The sequence below is a fragment of the Misgurnus anguillicaudatus genome, chromosome 1, assembly GCF_027580225.2.
Source record: "Misgurnus anguillicaudatus chromosome 1, ASM2758022v2, whole genome shotgun sequence".
Lineage (NCBI taxonomy): Eukaryota > Metazoa > Chordata > Actinopteri > Cypriniformes > Cobitidae > Misgurnus > Misgurnus anguillicaudatus.
Genome location: NC_073337.2, coordinates 22,692,200 through 22,720,176, shown reverse-complemented (window position 1 = coordinate 22,720,176; position 27,977 = coordinate 22,692,200). Strand labels below are relative to the sequence as shown.

The following is a 27,977-nucleotide window of genomic DNA, read 5'->3' as shown; positions in this document are numbered from 1 at the left end:
TTTTCCTGATGAGCAAAACGACCAAGAAAATAAGTCTAATTCTTAGACCAAAAATATCAAATTTAAGTGATTTTGTGCACAAAACAAGCAAAAAATCTGCCAATGGGGTAAGCAAAAAAATCTTAAACATTTTTGTTAAACACTTAATTCAAGAAAATTTGCTCACCCCATTGGCAGAACCTTGGGCTTGTTCCATGCACAAAACCACTCAAATCCGACATTTTTTGTCCAAAAACTACACCAAAAACTTTTGCAGTGTATTTATAAAAAATATATTTTGCAGGTTTTTTTTCAGTTTCATTTGGCTTAAAACCCAAACATGAACCCAACAAGCCCTTAAAAAAATACATTGCTAAAAGCCCCCAGAAAACATGATATTTTTGATTCTTTATTTGGTTCAAGACACCTGTGCTGAAGCCTTCAGTGGACAGAGAGAGTGAAAGAGAGAGAGAGAGAGAGAAAGGGATTACCTTTATTGCCGATATATTAAAGTCCAAACTACTGTAAGTGCTTGTGCTTCAAAGCATTGATAGGATTCTTTTATACAGCATTTATGTACAGCGTCTATACAAGAGACATTCCAGACTCTCATGAAAGCAAAGGAGGCATCCACCGTCTTCCTCCCAGTTATTCCAGACTGAAACACAGACATTCAACAAAAACAAGACCGAATAACGCAAACACGTACACGTTAACATGAAACACCACAATCATTAAGAAAGCTGCATAGAAAAGCATGCGTATACGTTTCTGGGAATCGCTTTCATCAAAACGACAACATAGTTTATTCTAGTTTATCTCAAACAGCTTCGTTCACCTAGGGTAGGGTTTTCGGCTCTACGTTACATGGCAGCCGTGATCCGAGGAAACCGACGAATACAAATGTCACGAAAAAACATCCGAACTGAGATGAAGTGAAACATGGATACAGCCCAACATGTCGACTTACAATACAGATGCTATGTGAGTACAATGAACATTTTAACAGCACAATCTCAACACTAGCGCTACACAAAGTTATAACTGAGTACATTCTAGTATACAAGCTCTTGTGTGGCTGTATTTGTTTTATTTAACCCCTTGCTGCCCGCTCTGCAGGCCAGCGTAAGAAACATGGCTTAGGTCCAGAAGATCCAAAAATGGACCTTCAAAAAAATGATTTTATCATACACATGGATGTAAGGGCATTCTAAGTGGATATGGCTTTAAATCGTCATTTAAATTGCGAATAAAGAACAAAATATGCATTTTCAGAGACAATATTGATTTGGCTATTTGATTATTGCAGTGTTAGGTAATATCCGTCTGGTATCAACTGAGTTGTGGTTTATTGTGAATAAACTGAGATATGACATTCAGACTAAGTTATGTGCTTAAAAGGATTAGGGTCAGACAGGAAGAGGCGGGGTGAAAACAGTGATTGAGCCCACTGATTGGTCGCTCTATTTCTTCCTGTAGTTGCCCAGTTGAATGGCCGAACGGTCAAAAACGCAGCGGAAGGTGATTGGCTGGACCTCCCAATAGGGCACTGGATTACTAAAGAGACTAATGCCAGAATACATGGCTTTCTTTGTATTATAGCTGGGAGGGCAGAAGTCTTCTGTTCCTATGGCGGCAATCTTGTTGGCATGAAGATATATCACCTGGATTGGAAAAAAAGCAACTTAGAAATCCTGAGACATGGATTTTTTTATTTACCTTTCATATAAGATATATCACCTGGATGTATTTGTGTTCGGGCAGACCAGATGGGACCGCAGAAAGCACATTATTGTCCAGATGAAGTTCCCTCAAGTGAGGCACATTGGCCAGAGAGCCATTCTCCACCACGCTGATCTCATTATTACTCAACCCCAGCCTACAAATACCCACAGGTACATAAATAAATACATTCGGAAAGATGACAGTTGACTGTGCCCCATTGACTTCCATACTATTTGTTTATCCTACTATGAAAGTCGATGGGCGCCGTCAACTGTGTGCTAACCATCATTTATCAAAATACTTTCAAAATGTGTTCAATAAAAACTCATACAGGTTCATGTAAATCAGTGGTTCCCAAACTTTTTCAGCGTGTGGCCCCCCTTGTATACAGTGCATTTTTAAAATGTAATATTTTAATCAAACAAAACATAAAATTATAACTAGTAGTGCTGTTGGTTAGTTGGCTTATTATTTTTTAGGTTTAATTACACAGAATTAATGAAAATGAATGTATTTTATAAAATGTCATAAAACTGGGCCCCCCTGGCACCATCTCGCGCCGGCCCCCAGTTTGAAAACCACTGATGTAAATGATGACCTTATTTTCATTTTAGTGTTTTTGAGTCAATGCTCCAGAGGACTTTTATAACAATTCAGCTTGTGATTTAGTTTAGGCATGTAAGGTGGAAAATCCTTGTCATAAAATGCTGTAATTTCTCAGTGCTATCCAAAGCAAACTGACCCATGCAATGATGTCATGGTATCTGGGTCTCACGGGGTGCATGAGCATTTGCTATTCATTTTTATATTAAAAATAACATGATGAAATCCAAAATATAATTTACTTTATTATACATTTTGGGGTCATTTTTTACCAATACTGTGGATGAATTGGATGAACGACAAAGCGATTACATCGGTTTTCAATTGTCAGGCTGCAAGAGTTTTTTACTCTGTTAGATTTTTATGTTTATTCAGAAAGGATGGTGTAGAGTGACTGGAGAGAAAAACGTTGGGATTGGGAATCGACCGTGGATTACATTCAAATTTGGGTCCCATGTGAATACTTGGCTTCAGTTTTTAATTTTTACCTTTTGAATTCTGATTTTCATCATTTCCAATGTTTGTGTTTACTATGTCTTGTCCAAAGAAGTGGATTATTTTAGAAGCCAAAAGAAGGTTGTATGTACTTACAGGGTTTTGCAGTGAAAGACTTGTACTTACATTTAAACAGGGACATTTCATGAAAATCTGACTTTTTCCATGTTTAAGTGCTATAATTGGGTCCCCAGTGCTTTTATCAATATAGAAATGTGAAAAAGATCAACCCAGCATCTTAGTTTTGATAAACCATTCCCTGCAAACATCTGAAAAAATAGGTCATTGTAATTTGGCTCCCCTTGTGATGTCAGAAGGGGATGATACCGCCCCTTAATCTGCACTATCCAACCACGGCACTGCCATTTAGTGCAGAGATCAACTCATTTGCATTTTAAAGGACACACCCAAAAACAGCACATTTAAGTGAAAATTGTAACATGCTATTATAAATCTACATGGTATTTTGAGCCAAAACCCCACATCTGCACCCTGGGGAACCCAAAGATTCATTTTACATCTTAAAAAAGTCTTGGGAAATGTCCCCTTTAAAGTATCTGCTTGTAGTTACACGCTTGACCCTGTCCCTAACCTTGTAACTTTCCGAAAAACCTAAACCTATATGCTGAACAACATGCATATATGCAACAAGCATTAAAAGCTTTATTCCCTATGTAAGTATTTAAAAACACCTAATATAGATTGGGATCCATTTTAGACAAAGACTTAAAGGGGACGTTTCACTTTTTAAGATGTGAAATAAATTTTTTAGTGTCCCCAGAGTACACATGAACTTCTAGCTCAAAATATCATATAGATTATTTATTATAGCATGTTAAAATTTCCCCTTTGTAGGTGTGAGCAAAAATGTACCGTTTTGGGTGTGTCCTTTAAAATGCAAATGAGCTGATCTCTGCACTAAGTGGGAGTGCCATGGTTGGATAGAGCAGATTAAGAGGCGGTATTATCGGTATTATCCCCATCTGACATCACAAGGGGAGCCAAATTTCAATGACCTATTTTAGTTTACCAAATCTAAGTTACTGCGTTGATCTTTTTTTACATTTTCTAGGTTGATAGTAGCACTGGGGACGCAATTATAGCACATAAACATGGAAAAAGTCAGATTTTCAAGATATATCGCCTTTAAAGGGATTATTTAGCTATTTAATGTAAAAAAAACAGCCATATTTTCAACAGAACTACAGTATGAAAGATGCATAATTTACTTGGAGAGTTGCTTGAGGCCCTTCAGACTATCAGCGGTAACTTTGGTGATCTTGTTTCCATCCAAGTGAAGTTCAAACAGAGAGCTGGGTAGACCTGGACATTGTTTTGGGCAACACAAACGTAGATTTATAATCTTCCACTTGGATACAACATATTTAAGCAAAAAAGAGTCTAATTTTACAGTACATTACCTTTGGGAATGGAAGTGATGTTAGTGTCAGCAATACGGATGTAAGAGACCCTCTTCAGATCAGCAAAGGCTCCGTTGTCGACTCCATTGCTACTCAGAGGGTTAGAGCCAAGCTCTGGAAGAAGGCAGAGCATTTTAATAGTCACTTACACTGAAAGCCAGTTATAAAAAGTTATTGCAGCTTCTTGGAATGCTTGATTCTGATTGGCCAATCGCGGCATTAGCAGATTTGGTATTTCTAAATAACAACAATTCAAAACTAATAACATACAGTGACCCAGATGCTGCAAATCATTTTTAATATTACACAAAAATTAGCCTATGTCTTTTAATAACACATATTTGCAAATGATTAAATGATTAAAATCTCTAGCAAACATTTAGCAAAACCTATATCTCTGAATCAGAAAATCGTAGCGACATAGGGCTGGGCTTGTTTCACTAGTGCCTTGGTGTATAATCATTGGGGGATGCCATGTCACTTCCTAGCAACCAAACAGAGAAGCCTAGCAACTGTTTAGCAACTCCTATATCTCTGCGCACTGTCTGAGGTCATTTCTGCGCTAACCACCGGCTGCCTATACATTTTCCCTTACTTGTTGTATCGTAATTGTTGTACTTTTCATATTTTGTGTTTCATATAAAAAGGCATTTGGAGACATTTGGATAGAGATGATGGAGAGTAAATGATAAAGACTGATCTCTCAGAATAAACTAAATGTAAGCAAAGACCAAATATTCTTACCCATAACAATGACATTGGCCAGTCCAGCAAATGAGGCCTTCTTTATCTTAGTGATCTGGTTCTCGTGAATGCGCAGCTCCTGTATGCTTTTTGGCATGTTTGCAGGAACGTCCTTCAGAAGGTTCTTAGACAGGTAGAGTCTCTCCAGGTCGATCAGAGAAGAGAAGGCCTTGGCATGGATGACGGTGATCTTATTGTTAACCAGGATGAGCGTTTGGAGCAAAAGTCAGGAATGAGTCAAGAACTTCCTCAGAAGATTGAATGCAACATGAGATATAAAGAATATCCAGAAATCTTTTTAGATACATAAGGTTAATTGGAAGTCGTATAGTTATTGTATGATTCTGAGGTGATTTGTCATTGTTTTGTGTGTTTTTGTTTATCAATCTATGGTGTAAATAATGTGCTTCCGTGTTAATGGGAAAGTTCAACCAAAAATGATCATTCTGTCATCATTTACTCAAGTTGTAACAAACCTGTATACATTTCTTTAATGGTATTTTTCTTTCCTACTATGGAAGTCAATGGTGCTCCAAATCTTTCTTTGTGTTCAGCATTTGTACAGGTTTGTAACTACTAAAGGGTGAGTAAATGATGGCAGAGTTGTCATTTTTGGGTGAACTATCCCTTAAAACTCAAGCTAAATCTATATGAATATATGAAGAGTTTGGTTCAAAACCAGATAACTTACAGCTAAGTACACTGCAAAAAATTATTTTCAAGAAAAAAATTCTTAGTATTTTTCTCTTATTTTCAGTAAAAATATCTAAAAATTCTTAAATTAAGATGCTTTTTCTTCATGAGCAAAACGACACAAGAAAATAAATAATAAATTTTGTGCATAAAACAAGCAAAAAAAAAATCTGTCAATGGGGTAAGCAAAAAATCTTGAAATTTTTTCTTAAACACTTAATTCAAGAAAAATGTAAGAAAAATTTGCTTACCCATTTTTTGCTTGTTTTATGCAAAAAAATCACTTACATTTGATATTTTTGGTCTAACAACTAGACTTATTTTCTTGGATCGTTTTGCTCATCAAGAACAAGCATCTTGATTTAAGAATTTTTAGATATTTTAACTGAAAAAAGATTTTTTTGCAATGCAGCACAATAAAACACAATAAAAACATTATAACACAATAATAAACATGTTTTGATTTTTTTTTTAACCAAACTTTTATGTTTTGTCCTACTCAGCAAAAAAATGATTTTCAAGAAAAAAATTCTTAATATTTTTGTTTTGTTTTCAGTAAAACTATCTAAAAATTCTTAAATTAAGATGTTTTGTCTTGATGAGCAAAACGACCCAAGAAAATAAGTCTAGTTTTTAGACCAAAAATGTCAAATTTAAGTGATTTTGTGGATAAAACAAGCAAAAAAATCTGCCAATGGGGTAAGCTAATTTTTCTTGAATTCTTTTTGAATTTAGTGTTTAAGAAAAATGTTCAAGATTTTTTGCTTACCCCATTGGTAGATATTTTTGCTTGTTTTAAGCACAAATTCAATAAATTGTAGACTTTTTGTCTAAAAAGACTTATTTTCTTACGTCATTTCGCTCTTCAAGAAAAAGCATCTTAATTTAAGAATTTTTAGATAATTTTACTGAAAACAAGACAAAAATACTAAGTAAAGAAGTCATTTTTTGCAGTGTTACACTTTAATTTGGCATTACAAGCGCTTCTGCCAACGCCATCTCATGAGAATTCGTACATATTTTACGAGTTGGCTAATGCTTATTAATTCATACGACCACATTCGTACGTTTTTGTACGATTTGCCTTGACCCCTGTGATGTTGGGGTTAGGTTGGGTCTCGTTGTTGTTTTTTTCATAAGAATCGTACGTTTTTGCCCGATTAACTTTGTATGAATACGAAATTAGCCAACTTGTACAATATGTACGAATTCTCTGTGAGATCAGGCTGCTTCAGCACATAACTTTTTATTTTCTTTGTAATAATTAAATAAGGAGAGCTCACATAACATTTTGCCAAAGTTTCTCTCTGATCGGTTCACATCGGCGCCTGATCCTGGCACCGTGTGAATATTGAGCTTAAACCAAAAACCAAGCCTCAATGTCAAAGCACATAACCATGGATGAGCTCCAGAGAAACATTAAAGAAAACATTCCTCAGACGAGAGATATTCACAGCTGAGAGGACAGGATGGTTGGAAATCTCGAGAAGTAATGTCTGGATCACGTGTTTTGTAAACACGTCTTGTAAAGTGTATGTGAAGATAACTCCAGCGACTTTTTCCAAAAACTTGAGCCGAAATTTTGACTTGAAAGATGACTGTGGTTGAAACACATAGTCCTAGCATATTTGGCAGACAAACGCCAAGTGTTTTCTCTGGATGCTGAGATTGTTTCTCAGTACTGTTCAAGTATTTGTTTCTGGGCGGAGAATGGATTTTAGTGTAAAAATCCTGAAATGAGCCTGACAAATGGTTTTGAATAACATTTTTAAACTTTGTTTACTGTGATATATGTGGAAAGACTGGTTTCAATGTCATAGTTAAAGTACATAGCGTTCTGTTTCACTAATCACTCATTATGATAGCACTAAACATAAGAAAACAGTTAACGTTAGCCTAATTCTTGCCGTTGTTTTAAATAGGCTACACACGAACAAAATAAATGTGCCTGTCTTATCAAAAATTTTATCAATATTTATTTTTGTTCATATCTTTAATGTTTATTGCACAATGTCACGTCAAAGATTAAAATCATAATGAAATGAATGGCTAAAATCAGACGTTGATGCTCATTATCTCAGAATTTGATTTTGAGACTTTAGTCTGGTTTTTACAGACTGGGTCACATATAAAAATATTTTTGTCATAAATGTGCTGCTTTTTCTCACATATTTAGACATTTGTATCCATTTATAATTGAACTATTGTTAGATGAGGGATGAATAGTGTAGATACCATTCTATTATAGACAGATATAAACAATATCCACTTCAAGTATATAGACAAAATAGTATTGAAATATTTGCCTGAAAACGTAATTTTTAGCAAGTGTTACAACTAACCCCCTATCTGTTACAAGTAACCCCACACTGCAAAAAATGATTTTCAAGAAAAAATTTGTTCATGTTTTAAGTAAAAATATCTAAAAATTCTTAAATTAAAATGCTTTTTCTTGATGAGCAAAACGACCCAAGAAAATAAGTCTAGCTTTAAGACCAAAAATATCAAATTTAATTGATTTTGTCCATAAAACAAGCAAAACAATCTGCCAATGGGGTAAGCAAAAAATCTTAAACATTTTTCTTAAACACTAAATTAAAAAAAAATTGCTTACCCAATTGGCAGATTTTTTGCTTGTTTTATGCACAAAATCACTTAAATTTGATATTTTTGGTCTAAATACTAGACTTATTTTCTTGGATGGTTGTGCTCATCAAGAAAAAGCATCTTATTTTAAGAATTTTTTGATATTTTTACTGAAAACAAGACAATTTTTTGCAGTGCAGCACAATAAAACACAATAAAAAAATGATAACATAATAATAACCATGTTTTTAATTTTTTTAACCAAACTTCATGTGTTTTGTCCTATCTATGCATTTTGAAAGGTATACAGGGTTGAAATGAACATCAAATGTCTTCACTGCAAAAAAATGACTTTCTTACTAAGTATTTTTGTCTTGTTTTCAGTAGAAATATCAAAAAATTCTTAAATCAAGATGTTTTTCTTGATGAGCAAAACGACCCAAGAAAATAAGTCTAGTTTTTAGACCAAAAATATTAAATTCAAGTGATTTTGTGCATAAAACAAGCAAAAAAATCTGCCAATAGGGTAAACAAAAAATCTTGAACATTTTTCTTTAACACTAAATTCAAGAAATATTCAAGAAAATGTGCTTACCCCATTGGCAGATTTTTTTTCTTGTTTTATGCACAAAATCACATAAATTTGATATGTTTGGTCTAAAAATGTGACTTATTTTCTTGGGTCGTTTTGCTCATCAAGAAAAAGCATCTTAACTTAAGACTTTTTAGATATTTTTATTGAAAACAAAACAAAAATACTTAGAATTCTTTTTCTTGAAAATAATTTTTGTTGCAGTGCACCTTTGGGGTAAATTGTAACGTTTGCACTTCTGTCATGTTTGGTGTAATTGTCCAAGAATGGTACGTAATAGAAACAAACCTTAAATGTTCATTTGTAGCAGAGATGTGTGTGTTGCTTTTGTAAAAATATAATTATTCAAACTCAAATTTTTTTTAATGATTGAACCAAAGCCAAAAAGCGTTGCCCCGCTCTCCATATGAAACTGTAAGGCAGGGGGTCTTCAAACTTTATGTGAGCAATGGATGAAACAATCTGGATTGCTACTTTTTTGATATAGTCTACTTTTTTCTTTTACTTGTTGATTTTATTTTATTTTACTTGATTTATCATTGTTTTAAATGTTAACATACACAAAGGAAAGCAAGCTAATATAAAAAACACATGTAATAAATAAATAAATGTTAAAATTAAGGTTTTAATAGAATGTGCTTTGGTGGGCAACTTACAGACGCCTTGTGGGCAACCATGTTGGAGACCACTGTTTGCATAAGGTCCACTCATAATTCCAATTTAGACAATTAAAAGAAGAAGAAAACCAGAGGGTAAAAGAGAGTAATTTAATATCTCACTTGGAGACTCTTCAGGCCTTTGAAGTCATTTTCCTTGATCTCTGTGATCTTGTTGTTCTGCAAATCCAGCAGAGTTGTATCCACAGGAATTTTTTCTGGAACAGCCTTCAAACCTAAAAGGCATAAAACATGACACTGATCATATGGGATATTAGGTGATCTGTTTTCTGTGGTTTTAGCCCCAAACCTTGAATTACACCACATGATGCTTAGTTCAAATCAGCTGTAGGCATACAGAGAGTTTGGATTAACACAACATGCTGTAGGGACACACTGACATTTTTTCTGCAACTAAACCGAGAGGCTGCATTCCTAAACAATGTTTTATTGGCAGAAAGAATGCAGGCACAGGTTTTGGATAAGCTCCAGCCATCATTATATAGACAAAATAGTTTGTAGAACAGTTTATAACAAGCTTTAATAGGGAAAAAGTCTAAAAAAAGAAAAGCATTTGAAAGCCTCTAAACAAAGACTAAAGCCTGTTTTACGCCACACGCATAGGCAGGCACATCAGTTACAGGGTGGCAATGTATTTGTATATTATATTTGTGTGTATATATATATATATATGGCAACGTATTATTATAACTCAAAGGAGGATGGCAGGGTGCTCAGAGGAATAGACACAGAGCCTAAACAATGATCTAAACCAGGCCCGGATTGGCCGTAGGGAGAACCGGGAGGATTCCCGGTGGGCCGGTCTGGTTTTTTTTGCCACGAGGGCCGGTGTTGTCATGCCACCGGGATGACGCGTATTTGCGGGTGAGAGATGTTCCCGCCGCTTTATGCACAAGTTGATTGTGTCCCGAGTCCCGACCACTTATTGGAAGAATTCTTGCATTAGGGTTCATTGACATCTTAAACGCATGGGAAACGCAGGACGTGCCGCTGTCTTCTGGTTTTCAAAGCGCTTACTTGAACACGAGTTTTGTTTCAGACGCGTCTATATTGAGTGCGCTTGCCGGCCGCGCATCTATATTTAAAATAAACTTGAGCGCGTCTTTTGAGTGCGCTTGCCGGCCGCGCGTCTATTATATTTTAAATAAACTTGAGCGCGTCTTTTGAGTGCGCTTGCCGGCCGAGCGTCTATATTTAAAATAAACTTGAGCGCGTCTTTTGAGTGCGCTTGCCGGCCGCGCGTCTATTATATTTTAAATAAACTGGAGCGCGTCTTTTGAGTGCGCTTGCCGGCCGAGCGTCTATATTTAAAATAAACTTGAGCGCGTCTTTTGATTGCGCTTGCCGGCCGAGCGTCTATATTTTAAATAAACTTGAGCGCGTCTTTTGAGTGCGCTTGCCGGCCGAGCGTCTATATTTAAAATAAACTTGAGCGCGTCTTTTGAGTGCGCTTGCCGGCCGCGCGTCTATTATATTTTAAATATACTGGCGCGCGTATTTTGAGTGCGCTTGCCGGCCGCGCGTCTATATTTTAAATAAACTTGAGCGCGTCTTTTGAGTGCGCTTGCCGGCCGCGTGTCTATTATATTTTAAATAAACTTGAGCGCATCTTAATACAAACGGGCTGGCCTCTAAAAGGAAAACAATTTACAAAACGTATTTTTTTATCCAAGTCATAGATGAATTCTCTATGAATAGTCATTATTCATCGTTTATTGCAAGAGGAACAAAAATCTATTTGATGCAAAACTCATTAGTTTATTTGAAAAAAGTAGTTTCAAAAGTATATCCATGATGTTTTCTTTTTTTTAACACAATGTAGGCCTACGTTATTTAGCAATAGACATGATCTAAGTACTAAAAAAAGATACAGATTTTTTCCATTTGTTTCCAATGCATACTTGATAAATCTTGCTTGTGTATTGTATATCAGGGGTTTCCAAGCGTTATCAACCCAACAGTTAATCTCAAGACTCACAATTTTTTAGAAATAGAAATATAGAGGAAAACACAAACACATTTGTTTCCTTTAGTTTTTGAATAAGTTTAATAATATTATGGTCTTGTGGTAGAGCTGCATGATTATGGCAAAAATTATAATTGTTTACTGCATTTGCACGGAATATGATTTGAAAAATACAGTTAATTGCAAGGCTGCAGAGAACAGTGCACTACTGCAGACTTATACTACTGAGGGTTTAAAGATATTATTTCAATAGTCAGTCATGAACTAAAGTGGGCGGTCTAAGGCATGAAACTCCAGGGCTGAAAATGAGTCCCACTCCGGCCCTGATCTAAACTAACCCGAAAGACTCTAAACTTTGGAAATGAATGAAAATGGTGACACAATTCAATCAAATATGTGACCCTGGACCACAAGACAAGCCAATTGTTTGAATAATCTGGTCAATAATCTGAAAGATGAATAAATGTATGGTTTGTTAGGATAGGACAATATTTGGCCAAGACACACCTGTACCTAAAAATCTGAAATCTGAGGGTGCAAACGTCGAAATATTGAAAAAAATCACCTTTAAAGAGGCATTTCACAAGACTTTTTAAAGATGTATAAGCTCAAAAATGTATAGCTCAATATACCATATAGATAATTTATTATAGCATGTTTAAGTTGCCACTTTGTAGGTGCGAGCAAAATGTGCCGTTTTGGGGTGTGTACTTTAAAATGCAAATGATTTGATATCTGCACTAAATGGCAGTGCCGTGTTTGGATAGTGCAGATTAAGGGGCGGTATAATCCCCTTCTGACATCACAAGGGGAGCCACACTTCAATGATCTTTTTTTCACATGCTTGCAGAGAATAGTTTACCAAAACTAAGTTACTGGGTTAATATTTTTCAAATTGTCTAGGTTGATAGAAGGACTGGGGAGTCAATTATAGTTAAACATGGTAAAAGTCTGATTTTCATGATATGTCCTCTTTAAAGTGGTCCAAATGAAGTCCTTAGCAACACACATTACTAATGATGAATTCATTTTTTTTATATTTACGGTAGGAAATTAACAAATATCTATGATATTTACTTGATGATTTTTGGCATTTTAACTGGAAGGCTCTGAACTGCTAAAATTCTCTCAAATCGATTGATTGTAGCTACTGCATAGAAACAGTTGAAGAGTCTTAAATTCTCCTCAGTCTAATAATCAGAATAGAAAGTCTTGCTTTTACATCTGTAACTGTCAATGTCTAATAGTTTCAATATGATCTTTCACAAAAAGAAACACATGCGTAGCACTTCGTTGGAATATGATGGCTCACATCCTGCAAAATTCTCGTGTTTCGAAACAGCTCTGAAAGTTCACGGAGTTAATCAGACATCGCCTCGGGGCCAGATATCTTACAGTTTTTCTTGGAAAGACTATAAGCGCAGTGACAATGCAGTCGATTGCCAAAGTCGACAAGAGGTTTTCACACAAGGGAAAATTGGACGCCACTATGACCCAGCTTTCAAATAACGTACAGCAGACCAAGTTAACATGGGTGAAATATACAGGGGCACCAGAAAATATTTGGACCCTTGGACCCCTAAATCACTGCTTTTGTGAGAGTTCATATTGTTCTTGTTTAATCTCTTTTTCTCGAGGCAACATCTCTTTTATAAATCACAGCAATCAATGTAGTATTACGAGTGTTTTACAAAGACATTATATTATCATTAGTTATTACAAATGGACCTAAAACATAAAAACGTCTGGGAGAAAAGCCAATCTTGAGTAAACATGTCTTTAATAGGATTATATTGATAGAGATCAGAATGTTCAGCATGTTTGAAAAAACCTATTTAGTGATTTAAAAACAAATTGATTAAGCATGCAATGCCTTCTCTATTACTAGCTATCACTAATCCGACACGTATCCCTTTGTAAAACTTCAGCTCTCGACAAAACAATAAAACCCCAACAGGACTCTTCCTCATCAAACAAATTCAGTTTGGTCGTTACTTGTTTCATGATCTTATTCCAGATGGTTCTTTCAGCAGCTGCAGAGCTTTTTAAACTAGGTCACATATTGCACTGGAAAGAGATGAACGTAGATGAAAAACAGGCATGTCTGCGCACACCTATATCCATGTCTGTTTCAAGCCAAATGACATGTGGAGCAGATGAGTGTTGGATGGCAGAGAGTACAATCGACACATCTCCCTTACCCACTTTCTTTAACTCCACCTATTTCTCATGTCTCACTGTAAAACTATTTATGTCTCTACTGGGGACGATTGCAGAAAAGGAATGGATTTTAATTTTTTGTATTTCTTTCCAAGCTATGCTAATGCTGGGTACACACCAAAAGATAATCGAGCTGATTTTGGGCCAATTTCCCCCCCTTCCGACAATCCAAGCTATGTCCCGATTATCTTGATGCATGGTTCTACACTGCAAAAAATTATTTTCAAGAAAAAAAATCTTAATATTTTTGTCTTGTTTTCAGTAAAAATATCAAAAAAATCTTAAATTAAGATGCCATTTTTTAGACCAAAAATATCACATTTAAGTGATGTTGTGCATAAAACAAGAAAAAAAATCTGCCAATTGGGTAAGCAAAAAATCTTGATCATTTTTCTTAAACACTAAATTCAAGAAAATGTTAAGAAAAACCCCATTGGCAGATTTTTTTGGCTTGTTTTATGCACAAAATCACTTAAATTTGATATTTTTGGTCTAAAAACTAGACTTATTTTCTTGGGTCGTTTTGCTCTTCAAGAAAAAGCATCTTAATTTAACAATTTTTTGATATTTTAACTGAAAACAAGACAAAAATACTAAGAACATTTTTTCTTGAAAATAATTTCTTGCAGTGTACAGATTATCTTATCAGACTTGGTGTGAGGTGTATTAAGAGTGTCCAAACCTGAGAAGAACGTCGGAGCCACCCAATCATGAATCGTAAATATTAAACATGTCACTGTAAAAAATACTTTGCTGCCTTCAAATTTTTTGTTGAATCAACTCAGATTTACAAGTCATGTCAACACAGATGAGTTGTCACAACTTAAATATAGTTGACTAAAATATAGTTGAAAAAAGTCAACTTAATTTTATAAGTTATAACAACTCACCTGTAGTTATAACAACTCATCTCTAGTCAAGATTAAACAATAGTAAGTCGAAATGACTTGTAAATCCGAGTTGATTCAACAAAAAATTTTAAGGCAACAAAGTATTTTTTTACAGTGTAACATAAATTTAAATCTACGGTAAATTACCGGCAACCCAGCTGCAATAACATTGTAATTTCTACAGATTTTTTTACAGTGTAATATTTACGATCAAATAAGACAAAAAGGAATCCGCACACTGAACTCACAAAAAATATATTAATTTATTAAATCACGAAGTAACTTTTCGGGCTACCGCCCTTCTTCAGACACGAAACCTTACTTCGGTGATTTAATAAATATATTTTTTGTGAGTTCAGTGTGCGGATTCCTTTTTGTCTTATTAAGTTGTGATTTTGGATTCCGGCACCTGCTAGTGTTTGGATGTGCGCGTCTCCCTCTCTAATATTTACGATCAGAAATCCTGATGTGGGGGGGGACCCTGAGGACAAACGCGTGCACGCTCTTGAGATTATCACGTGAATTGAAACAATATCCAATCAGAAAGCGAGATGATGGAAGACGGAGCAGTCATGGTGCAGCACAAAGTGAAGTTGATGCAAAGTGAACTTGTACAGACCATGAAGTCTCCACGACTTCACCCAAACCCTTTTCTTTTTTCTTTGAATTTTCTGTGAAAATCATTCCCAACACCATCATTGAAATTTCTTCATGCATATCGTTCACCATGCTTATTCTGAAGCCTCGCAAGATTTTATGAAGTGTTCACACTCGAGACTCTGGTGAAAATCTGTTTGTGTGTGGTGTGCTGTCTTTTTGACACATCATGGCACACCACACACTATAGGTGCAAAACGGTTAAATCTAGGATTTTTTATCCTCATGTTTGTGGTCACATTTTTTGAAAATCTTATAAGATGTAAAAAATCTTTTGGTGTGTACCCAGCATAATGCAACACGCATAATGCAGGATGGGGCATGGTGGGATATAGTGGCTGAAGAAAAAGTGACATTTTCTCACATTTGACCCTGCCTCTGAAAACCCAGCTAAAATCTTCTTTTTTTACTGTTTTCTACATAAAATCCTTGAATCTCTTTAATACTGACTGAGTAAGTTCATGAAAAATATTGAAATTAAAATAAATCAATGATTGAAATCAAACATCTCATTAGATTATGAGACTTTAGCTTGGAATACAGTTACATATTGTATGTTATTTAAATGACAGTAATCTACAGTAGTAGCTAGGGGTGTGATGAGATCTTGTGCAATATGTCTTGTGAGATTTAATGTCACAAGATTTCTTCCTGATATCAGCTGATATCAGTTGAGTTTTTGGCAAAAATTGTATAGTTCATGCATTATAGTTTTTACGGCGTGTGCTTTTTTGTTTGAGTTTCCAATTATGTTTGTTTGGGAACTCATAAAAAGTCTGGGACACGTTGTGCTTCGATCAGTGTCAGATGTGAAGTATTTCAGCAGATTAAACCCTCACTCTGAGTTTACATGGTTTACGCTTGGTTTCACAGACGAGGCTTACGGCTACTCCTAGACTAAAACACATGTTTGAGCTGTTTCAACCGAAAATAACTTTCACTGACAGATCTTTAAATACGCCAATGCCATTGATTCTCATCAAGATACATACCAGTAAAGTATTTTTCTAACGCATGTTTATAAAAGATGCTTAAACATCTTAATTTATTTAAGGCCTAGTCCTGGCTTTAGCTAAACCTTGTCTGTAAAACCAAGTCATGCTCTTGCTCAAGAATTACAGTGGCTGTATCATTTCTATTGTAAATAATTGGACAAATATTAAAGGGGAGATACCATGAAAATATGACTTTTTCAATCGGTCCCCAATGCTTTTATCAACCTAGAAAATGTGAATAAGATCAACCTAGTAACTTAATTTTGGTAAACCATTCTCCACAAGCATGTGAAACATAGGTCATTGAAATGATGCTCCCCTTGTGATGTCAGATGGGGATTATACTACACCTTAATCTGCACTATCCAACCACAGGACATTTTTGCACACATCTAAAAGTGACAATTTTAACATGTTATAATACATTATCCATATGATATTTTGAGCTAAAACTTCACATATGTACTTTGTGGACACCAAAGATTTATTTAACATCTAAAAAAGTCTTGTGAAATGTCCCATTTATTGATATAAATGGATTTAAACATTGTTTGGCGTCTTAATGTAAAGTGAAAGTAAAGATAACATCCGCGAGTCCGCTAGCGCCCTCTGCAGGCATTTGCTATAATACATTTTGCTGTTTTTTATTACATAGGCTACATATGAATGTTTTGTTTAATAAAACCATGTGTTTACTTGGTTTTGATACTTCATTTGAACTTTGATACTTTATTGCATCGTAATTATTATGTATTTGGGTCTATTTTTATTACCAAAAATATCAAATTACTTCCTTATAAATTACTAAAATATAAAAATATTTATCAGTAAAGATTTCTTAAAAAAGTGTAAAAATCTTGCGTCTCATTACGTCTCGTGTAGTAAGTGTCTCGTCACACCCCTTGTAGTAGAAGTGTTGATTATTTAAAATCATTTTCTACTTATTAAAAACAAAATGTTTGTTTTAAAAAAAACATAATGAAAGTGTTAAAAATAGCATGCACTTTTCGTAAATGTGTTTGTCATCCAATACCGTAAATGTTGCTTCTGTCTGAGGTCAAATCTGAAAAAGCCATGAAATATCAGGAAAAACATCTGGCCATCTGGCAGGACACCTTAGGTCTATGAGACATGAGGAACCTGATACTTACATGTTAAGTATGATTTCAAGCTATTAAAAGAGACCTTACATAAACTAATCCTAACTCAAAACAAACTTTGAAGGATCAAGCTAATCTTTACAACTATGTGAAATAAAGTGTTGTTTAATTTGGAAATCACATGGCAGATTTACGGTAAGAGGCGCAGTAAAAGTATAAAAGTGCAAACCAGCTATGACTTTCCCAAACACTAAAAACATGGAGATTCAATTAGGAAAATGAGGCAGACGTCTGGTCAGTACAGTTAACAGCATGTAAAAACATTTCAAGTGGTTTTAATACGGTGATGTTAGAAATATATTGATGACTCAACAATGGGCAGATCATGTCAGATACCCTTCCACTGCCACTAAACCCACAGAATATGTGTAACTATTATTGTACTAAAACACAGCATATACACTATCTAGTTTTCCCCAAATTCCTTTAAAAGCTCAATTTTATTGGTCATCATCTGCAAAAAAGTAAATCATTTTCATTTTTTGGTGAACTATCCATTTAAAAGTATAGCACATTGTACCCTTCAGCAAAGAATCTAGTCAAACATTTATATCAGTTTACCTAGATCAGAGCACTGAGACACTCGCAGATGACACTGGCATCGGAAGGGGCAGAAAGGTCCCTCAGGTCCCTCGGGTCCCTCAGTTTCCTCATGCACCTCTGGACGTTTAGGAATAAATGGTACGCGAGGCCCTGTGGGCATGACTGGACCATCTCCTGAGGCCGACTCATCCTCCATCATAAAGTCCAGGAAGCCAGACTGACGAAAGGGCAGAGCCCAGCATACAGACACCAGAAGCAGGGAGAGACAGGCCGATTTCATTTTGCTTGTAAAGGCCTGGGGCACAAAGAGGAGAAGATGAGGTTAAAGGTCAGAGGTGATACACTGGGTGAGGTCTTTGTGTCTCTGGTGGTATCGGAAAGCGGTGAGGTGAAAGGTAAGAGGTTAAATGTCAAACTGCAGATGTAGTGTATATGTGACTGAGCTAAATAGGCTGAGACTACAACTGCAACTTTTTGTAGTCTTTGAATTTTCAAAAAAATTAACACCTATTGCAATCCCATGACAATTCGTACTTATTTTATGAGGTGGCTAATTCGTATTAATTCATGCAACTATAAACGTACGTTTTTGTAAGATTTACTTTGTACAAATTCATACGAATTAGCCAACTAGTAGCTTTTTGTAGTCTTTGGCTTTTTAAAAATAGTGGGCACGCCATGTAATCTCATAGCAATTTGTACGTATTTTACAAAGTGGCTAATTCGTATTAATTTGTACAACCACACTCGTACATTTTTGTATGATTTGCAATCACCCCTGTGACGTGGGGCTTCATTAGCGTTTTTTCTACTAATCGTATGTTTATGTGCAATTTACTTTGTACGAATTCATGCGAATTAGCCAACTAGTACCTTTTTGTAGTCGTTGGCTTTTTAAAAATAGTGGACACGCAACGTAACCTCATGGCAATTCGTACATATTTTTTCAAGGTGGCTAATTCGTATTCATTTTTACAACCACACTCGTACATTTTTGTATGATTTGCATTCCCCCTGTGATGTGGGGCTTAGGGGTGGGGTTTCATTATAGTTTTTTCTACTAATCGTATGTTTATGTACGATTTACTTTGTACGAATTCATGCAAATTAGCCAACTAGTACCTTTTTGTAGTCTTTGGCTTTTTAAAAATAGTGGGCACGCAATGTAATCTCATGGCAATTCATACATATTTTACAAGGTAGCTAATTCGTATTCATTTTACGACCAAACTCATACGTTTTTGTATGATTTGCTTTCGCCCATGTGATGTAGGCTTAGGGGTGGGGTTTCATTATTGTTTATTCTACTAATCGTATGTTTATGTACGATTTACTTTGTACGAATTCATACGAATTAGCCAACTAGTACCTTTTTGTAGTCTTTGGCTTTTTAAAAATAGTGGACATGCAACGTAATCGCATGGCAATTCGTTTGTATTTTACAAGGTGGCTAATTCGAATTAATTTGTACAACCACACTTGCACATTTTTGTATGATTTGCAATCACCTCTGTGACATGGGGCTTAGGGGTGGGGTTTCATTATTGTTTATTCTACTAATCGTGTGTTTATGTACGATTTACTTTGTACAAATTAATGTGAATTAGCCAACTAGTACCTTTTTGTAGTCTTTGGCTTTTTAAAAATAGTGGACAAGTAACATAATCTCATGGCAATTCGTACATATTTTACAAGGTGGCTAATTCGTATTCATTTTTACGACCAAACTCATACGTTTTTGTACGATTTGCTTTCGCCTCTGTGTCATGGGGCTTAGGGGTGGGGTTTCATTATTGTTTTTTCTACTAATCGTATGTTTATGTACGATTTACTTTGTACGAATTCATGCAAATTAGCCAACTAGTACCTTTTTGTATTCTTTGGCTTTTTAAAAATAGTGGGCACGCAATGTAATCTCATGGCAATTCGTTTGTATTTTACAAGGTGGCTAATTCAAATTAATTTGTACAACCACACTCGTACATTTTTGTATGATTTGCAATCACCCCTGTGACGTGGGGGTTAGGGGTGGGGTTTCATTTTTGTTTTTTCTTCTAATTGTATGTTTATGTACGATTTACTTTGTACAAATTCATGTGAATTAATCAACTAGTACCTTTTTGTAGTCTTTGGCTTTTTAAAAATAGTGGACACGCAACGTAATCTCATGGCATTTCGTACATATTTTACAAGGTGGCTAATTCATATTCATTTTTACGACCACACTCGTACATTTTTGCATAATTTGCTTTCGCTCCGTGACGTGGGGCTTAGGGGTGGGGTTTCATTACTGTTTTTTCTTCTAATTGTATGTTAATGTACGAATTACTTTGCACAAATTCATGCGAATTAGCCAACTAGTACCTTTTTGTACCTTTGGCTTTTTTTTAAAAAGTGGACACGCAATGTAATCTCATGGCAATTCGTACATATTTTACAAGGTGGCTAATTCGTATTAATTTGTACAACCACACTAGTACATTTTTGTATGATTTGCAATCACCCCTGTGACGTGGGGCTTAGGGGTGGGGTTTCATTAGAGTTTTTTCTACTAATCCTATGTTTATGTACGATTTACTTTGTACAAATTCATAAAAATTAGCCAACTCATAAAATATGTACGAATTTCTGTGACATCAAGCTGGGGCACCAGTAAATTTAGGGTAAATATGTGCACTTATAAGTAATAAGCGCACATTACAAATACTGCAATACCAAAAGTTCAACGATGCAAAAATGTAAAGTTACCTTTATCTGACTAAACATGTTTATTTTGTACAAATGTTTTATTTAATAAACAAAATCAACTATAACCGAAATAAAAATGGCTGGCATTTACTGTAGATTTACTGTAGGTGTTATAGTCTAAGTACTGTCAAAAAAATTGTCAAATGATGTACCCCAGCTGTGGTGCAGTACCCTTTCAAGAAGTACAACTTTGGACCTAAAGAGTTCATACGTGTACATATTATTGTATATCTGTGCCTAATGGTTTTTAAAGGGTACTGCCCCAACGACAGCTGGGGTTCATATTTTGACAAATTTTTACTACAGTTATGTCTAAATGCTTCTTATATTTTGATGTTAAACTAAAAGTTTGAACAAGAAGGATCAAACAGTTTAATCAAATGCTGTGTGGACTGTTTGTACAACAGTCCTGTAGTCTAGATTTGTGAGAACTTAATATTTGACCTTGTTTTAAATTCCATACCCAAACTCATTCATGCCTTCAGTCAGGAAGAATAAAGCTGTCGTCTCTTTTTCATACAGAGCCCTCAACGTTGTCCACATAAACATATGTCTGGGAAAGAGCCGGACGCTGTCGAATGACAACTAAATTGCAAAGTAGGTGACTCCCATAGTTCACTTCAATATTTCAGGGTCATCTCAGGTCCATCCAGTGTAATAATATCATACAGTATAATTACAGTAGCTGAATGGTAACGGCCACATCACGGACAGTAAAAAAGCTCCGCTTATGTTCTTGACCTGGGAATTCGGCCTTAAGAGCCTGATCTGGATCAAAGCAGCAGGAGTCAGTGCAGCTCAATGCATTTAACATAGCAAAGACCGATATAGTTTGAATTGGGCAACATGCCACTGAGGAACTAAAATGTAAAAGCGTCCACAAAGTCACTATATAGACGTCTCTATATAGTGACTTTGTGGACACTCTTACATTTTTACAGGCACAGACCACAAATCCAAAATTTTGGCACAAAAGAAGGATCGATTATAACCACCATGATTTTTGTGAGAGGAGGCTATAACAGGCAAGTGTAGAGTTTCAAAATCCCGTGAGGCCTATAAAACAAAAATAATTACTACTCCCACGTTGCACAGTCAAGCAAGCGACCTTCAACCTCAGATTCCTTGTTACTGTTGTTGATTTGCACCGTAGGAGAGCATATTGAACCCATTTATTGAAGTTTCTTCAGCAGCAACAACTGCACCAGGATCGTGTTTCAAAAATAACAATATATATATTTTTGGAACGCCTTGAACTTTCCTTCAATACCAAAACATCAGCTTACTGGCCTTATATAGACATGCTATAAAATGTTTTGCTGTTGATAAACTTGGCCTCAGATAAACCTTAGGCTTAGACAGTATGCAACTAAAGTGCATTAGGTTTACTTAATATCAGTATGCACGCTCCCTGGGATTTAAACCCACACCGTTAGAAAAAATGGTCATGTGCCCAGCTTTTACTAGGGCAGTACCCTTTTAAAAAGGTCCATTAGGTAGTGATATGCATACATTTGGTACCAATATGTACTAATATGATCTCTTTAGGTGCATAGCGATACCTTTTGAAATGGTGCTGCCCCGGTGACAGCTGGGGTACATATTTTGACCATTCTGACAGTGACCTTGCTATACTATGCATATATTTCGAAGCCTAGCATTTCAGAGCTTTGTCAGCAGTATGAAAACGCTTGAAAAGTATAATATATTCATTTTTAGCTGTCGCCATGACCGATTATGTTTGGAAAGGATCATGGGAAGATCTGTCGCAGCATTTTAGCTGCGCCTTGTCAACAAACCACAGCCTGCTTTGAGAGCCAGGCAAACAGACAAGACTGATGGTGTCAGGGCAAACTTAACAAACACCAGACCGGCTCATTTGAATAGATGTTTGGTGACAATCTTGTCCAGTAACTGAAGAACTTGTTTGCTCTGGTCCTTTGGTTTTATTGACTAAGCACCAAACTGAATATCAACATGGCTTTAAATACCTAAAGCCAAATAAATACCAGCTATGCTGATATTCAGTATAGCCGCACTTTTGCTCGTGATTTTGCTGAATTATCCTAAATATCTCTTTGGCTGGATCCAATGGACCAGAATAATTTGTTTAAAGAAATAAACTTATGATGTAATTTATCATAGTCACAGCTCTTAAGCTTAACTATCAGTTGCTGCCAGGCTGTTCCTTTCAGCTATGAAACAATCTGATCCAACTGAAGTGTTTTAGAGAATCAGCACTGGATGTTCTTAGGTCTTAAAATGTGGGCTTTTAATAATCAAGAGGGAAAACAAATGAAGAATTTTCCACTACTTATTTTCACTCAATCTTCTAATTGTGCTAGATCTCAAAGCTGGGTTGTCACGGTAGGTCTGATTTGTTGTCTCAGCAGACAAAGAAAAGGGTTAATCTCTGACATCTGAGTCTCTCTCTCTCTCTCTCTCTCTCATTTCGGCAAGCCAAACTTTCTATTTATATTACCAGGAAAAGTATGGTAACCAATTTAAAATGTGACCTCTGCATTTAACCCAGTGGTTAAATGGTTCGGTGTGCCCCGTCCCTTGTGTAGGGTGCATCTCTTGCCCCCCCCCCCCCCCCCCCCACAAAGAAAATTCATGACATAAAACTGAATTAAATAAAACATTTTAAATTAGACAATGTAGTGCTGTTGGTTGGTAGCTATATATGTATTTTATAAAATATCATAAAACTGGGGATCCGGCACCATCTCACTCCCCCCAAGGGGGCCTACCCCCTAGATTGGGAACTTCTGATTTAAATTGAACAGATGCACTGTAAGTTAAAGAGTTGTGATTGATTTAGCATTTATAAATTATACATTATTTAAAGTTTTTTGTAAAGCTATTTATGTAATTGTTCAAGAAATTATAGTTTTTGATACATTGTTGCAATAAGCCTTTGGTCTTCTGCCTGCCCCCCATAACCCCTCCCCCCACGAAAAGACTAGGAAATAAAGCATTCGTGTTTTTTTATGCATTGAACATTAAATGTAATATGGGTAATAGGCATGGGCCAGGTACTGGTTTCAAGGTATACCGAGGTTTTAAAGAGGCAAGGTTTCAAAAACACTAAACTTTTATGTGATACCGTTTTCAAGGTATAAGCTGTGTTAACACAAAATTAAGTTAATTAAGTCATGTAATTGACTTGATGTTTACATTTAATATTATTAATATTAATACATTTTAATTTTTATAATTTTTTGAAAGAATATTATAATTTAAGGCCTTATTTTGCTTGGAATACATGTTGTATGTTGCTTAAAAATAAAATGTATTGTGTCCAGTTGAAAAGTTGTTTGTATATCCAGACATTTGAAAATAACACATTTTAGTGTTGCAATGGCAAATCTTGTAACACCGTGAAACCGTGGTATTTTTGCTTAAAGCAACACTAAAGAGTTTTTGCTCTTTGCTCCCCCTACAGGTAGGAAGCGGAATTGTCCATTACCATTGTCGTAAATAACTTAGCCTACTGCAGCAAAGTTGGCTCTGAATGGATAGTAGGTCTGCCGTAAAGCAATTTTTTGTAGTTATCACTCGAACTACAGGAGCGCGACCCGACGGTTGGAAACTTCTTTAATGCGGTTTTGGCCGATCGAGGGCTGCAAAGTGAATGTGAACGTGCCGTTCACCCTGTTTCGAGTGGATGAACGACTGAAACTTTTTTGAGAACGTTATTTGAAGGTTAAAAAAACTCTTTCGTGTTGCTTTACGGTTATCATACCTCCAAAATATTATAGCGGCCCATGCCTAATTGGTAATAAATCTTTTGTAATTAATTGTATTTACATGTTACACTTGTAGTATACAGCAGTGTTTCCCAACCAGGGGGTAGGGGGCCACAGGTGGACCTCAGCAGATTTTCAAGGGGGCCTCAAGGTGACTTAAAATTATAAAAAAATTGACAAAACAAGCACTAAAATAAGCTAAAACAAGCAAAAATCAAGATGTTTCTTACGTTTTTGGCCATTTTAGTAGCGGATATACATCTGTCCAGTCATTCCAAGTTCTATTTAATTTCATGTGGAAAAAAATTTAGTGCCTTCAAATATTGTTGTGGGCAACTTAGGGGGCCTTGAAGTGAAAAAGGTTGGGAACCACTGGTTGTACAATGACAATAAAAAGCCTTACTGGTCTTTGGCAGTAAGTATTAAAATACTACAGTAGCTCCCATATAGATCAGGAGCATTGCGTAAGCAGCTCAAAGGATCATGGGTTTGAATCCAGGGAACACACATGGTGATAACAATGTATATCTTGTGAGTCGCTTTGGATAAAGGCATCTGATGAATGTGTAAATAAACATTCTGTATACATACTGAAACACAACAAACAGACTACATCTCTATGTATCTTTCTTTCATCAGACTCATTGACCTATAGCTCCTTTCAGCAATGACTCACAGAAAGGTATTTACCGGTTGCGGGGCATTGGAAACAGACATGCTGCCTTAAAACTACTCCATTTTACATTCCATTTAAAACACAGATACTTCCACAGCCCAATCTTATCCAAAAGCATTCCTTAAAAGAAACCTTTAAAATTCCCTAATGTTTCAGAAATGTTTTATCTGCTCATTCCAATGGTTCATGTATCACAACTGAAGCATAAATAAGACTCGATATCAGTGTCTTATTTTAGTCAAAACTGGGCCTAATATTCAGCTCAGCAGACTACACCAGCAAAAAATGGTTTTGACCACTTTGCTTTCCGCGGTCAAACCCTTTCCAGACCACAAACCCACAATCCAAAACCACTGCCAGAGTACAATTAGACTTTCTCACAGATCAGAGCTACAGTTATGCCCATCAGAATGGTTTTCTTCAAATGATCTATACTCCAAAACCACAATAAATCATTCAGAAGTGCAACAACCAATTTTACACCAGAGACCGGATGATTATTTTGTGGCCAAACTCGAAAAAATTTAAAAAATGGTCAAAATAGGTTCCCCAAGCTGTCACTGGGGTGTACCCTTTAAAAAGTCATATTGGTACCAATGAGAGTTTATTAGTACCTCAGATACATATAGTATCTCAAAGTTACCAAATGTATACATATCTGAACCTAATGGTGCACATTAGGGCCTTTTTAATGGTTCCTGCCCCAGTGACAGCTGGGGTACATATTTTGGGGTACATATTCTGACCACAGACCGATGTCTTTATTCTACATCGTGTGTCTCTATATTGTCTCTGTTATTGACAATTACATACAAACTCTTTCTCTTTATTTCTTTATAGCATTGGTTTAACTTCTGTCATAAACAGCATTGCTTTGTAACAAAACCAAAGTTTTTAATTTCCGTTTCTTAACGGGGTAAACACAGCCTGTAGACCAGCATGCCCACCATTTAATGACTCTTTCTTCTTAAGATCACAGTGTTGAAGCACACATGGAGACCTGTGGTTTTCAAAGTGCACTTATTGGCTGCCCTTGGGACACTGTCTATTAAGGGAGGAAATGTTCTGTTAACATTTACAATTTAAGAGAGGTTATAGTCACCCACAAGCAAAACACACAAAAAAGTATTACCAGTATTACTGCACAAACCCAATCATCGGTTTGACCTCCATTATTGACCCAACCACGGGTCACATACAGGATTATGGGTTACAACAACCCAACACAGGTTCATTTACACCCAACGGTTGGGTTTCTCTGTATTTTACCCAACCTAGGACACTTAAGTTAACAACTTTACTACTGCCTGCTGAATATACCCTCAGCTCCCTCCCTCTCTTTCTCTCCCCATCCACAGAATGTTTTGAGTTAGCTGGGAATTTTGTGGTAGGATTACCAGGAAGTGCCTTGTCAGACTATGATTGGAAGGAAGCTATATCATTACAGGATTAATAAGACACCGGTCCCACACTTTCATTCCGTCTTTCGCTCTCTTCAACCTTCAAAATCTTTTAAATCTTGCGGCTAAAGGCACTTCGGGATACATGCCATGGGAAAAGACTTTTGGATGCGACTTCCAGCGAGTGGAGGCAAGCAAGAGACCAGAGCTCAAAATGTCTTTTTGCTTCACGCTGCCCATTTGCTTTATCTCAAACAGGTCTTTCCTAAAAAAAAAGATCAATGTCACAATAAAAATGCACGCTCTGGCCTTACACAAACTTGTTTTAATCTAAATGCCAAGCGGTGCACGGAAGGATGGAAAACTGTAATAAAAGAACAAACGGGGGGAAAATAAGGGCATTCGCAAAGTTAATGGTTTTTTCACAACAGTGAGTTTGTGCAGGGGAGCAAAAAACGAGGAAACTCGTCACACTTTGGCAAACGTAGGAAATGTCTCGCCTGTCCCACCCCCTGTCAAATTACACATAAGGGAGATGGGTTTATGTAGCAAGCATCAGTAATCAATTAACTTCACATCAGCATATGCACAGATGTGACCCTGCGTGTAAAAACCCAGTTTTTTACATAAAATCATCTTATGTATAAAGAAAATGCTGTAAAATTACAATAAAATTGATATTTTTAATATTTAACACTGAGTTAGACCACATCAAAGAAATCAAACTTTAATGCTACCATGTTCAGAATGACATTAGCTTGGATTTCACAGGCAGGGTCACAAATATGTATAGAAAATATAGATCGATTTTCAGAATGCAAACCATACTAAAACATCAAGTACTTTAAATGCAGCTATATCAAAGTACAAAAATGCAACAAGCTCATTTCCCAGAACTCAGAACAAATCCTTCATCTTGAAGTAATTAATCTTTGATGGACCTCACAGCAAATGCATTAAAAAGTTTACATTAAACACCAGACAGCTTTGATCAAAGACCAAAACCGATGCAAACAAGTCGTGCAACCTCTTATTGAGACAATTCAAACTCACTTTACGAAAAGTTACGTGAAACCTTACCTGCGTGTATGGAGAAGCGTAGAGATGAACACCCACAAATCCAGAGAGGGCTGGAGCTTGATGAGCAGCGCGGCAGGCCGAGAGCTGATCGCTGTGTGGACGCCTGCAGCCAAGATCAGGCAGGTGTGCTCTGTTACGGGGGAGGGGATGGAGAGAGAGACGGAGAGAGAGAGAGAGAGAGACGGAGAGAGAGAAAAGGAAAAGTGAAGGGGAGGGAGAGAGCGAGAGAGAGAGAGGGAGGGGTTGATTCTTCTTCTTTTTAAAATGAGACAATTGGATAAGAACTTCCCCTGTCTGGTTTGTTCCAAAAGCAGTTTGGATGAAGAAAAGAAGAAACAACAAAAAGATCAGCAAGGCAGAAAGACTAGAGGGCTT

The 27,977-nt window shown here is 36.1% G+C and overlaps 1 protein-coding gene across 1 annotated transcript; it reads right to left on the bottom strand.

Moving 5' to 3' along the window:
• Positions 1 to 375: 375 nt before the first annotated feature.
• On the bottom strand, positions 376 to 27,732 carry dcn (decorin). Its single transcript, XM_073868348.1, has 8 exons — positions 27,603 to 27,732; positions 17,965 to 18,241; positions 9,624 to 9,730; positions 4,968 to 5,187; positions 4,224 to 4,337; positions 4,032 to 4,125; positions 1,720 to 1,858; positions 376 to 1,643 (listed from the first exon to the last, which is right to left on the bottom strand). Exons 2-8 carry the CDS (start codon positions 18,224 to 18,226, stop codon positions 1,443 to 1,445), a joined length of 1,137 nt encoding a protein of 378 aa, XP_073724449.1. The 5' UTR covers positions 18,227 to 18,241; positions 27,603 to 27,732; the 3' UTR covers positions 376 to 1,442.
• Positions 27,733 to 27,977: the final 245 nt, after the last annotated feature.

Coding starts and splice junctions, on each gene's coding strand:
- dcn (XM_073868348.1), bottom strand. CDS start 18,226: ATGAAATCGGCCTGTCTCTCCCTGCTTCTGGTGTCTGTATGCTGGGCT. Junction 9,731..17,964: donor GTCTCAGTGCTCTGATCTAG/GTAAACTGATAT, acceptor TATGCCTTTTAG/GTTTGAAGGCTGTTCCAGAA. Junction 4,126..4,223: donor CATCACTTCCATTCCCAAAG/GTAATGTACTGT, acceptor AACAATGTCCAG/GTCTACCCAGCTCTCTGTTT.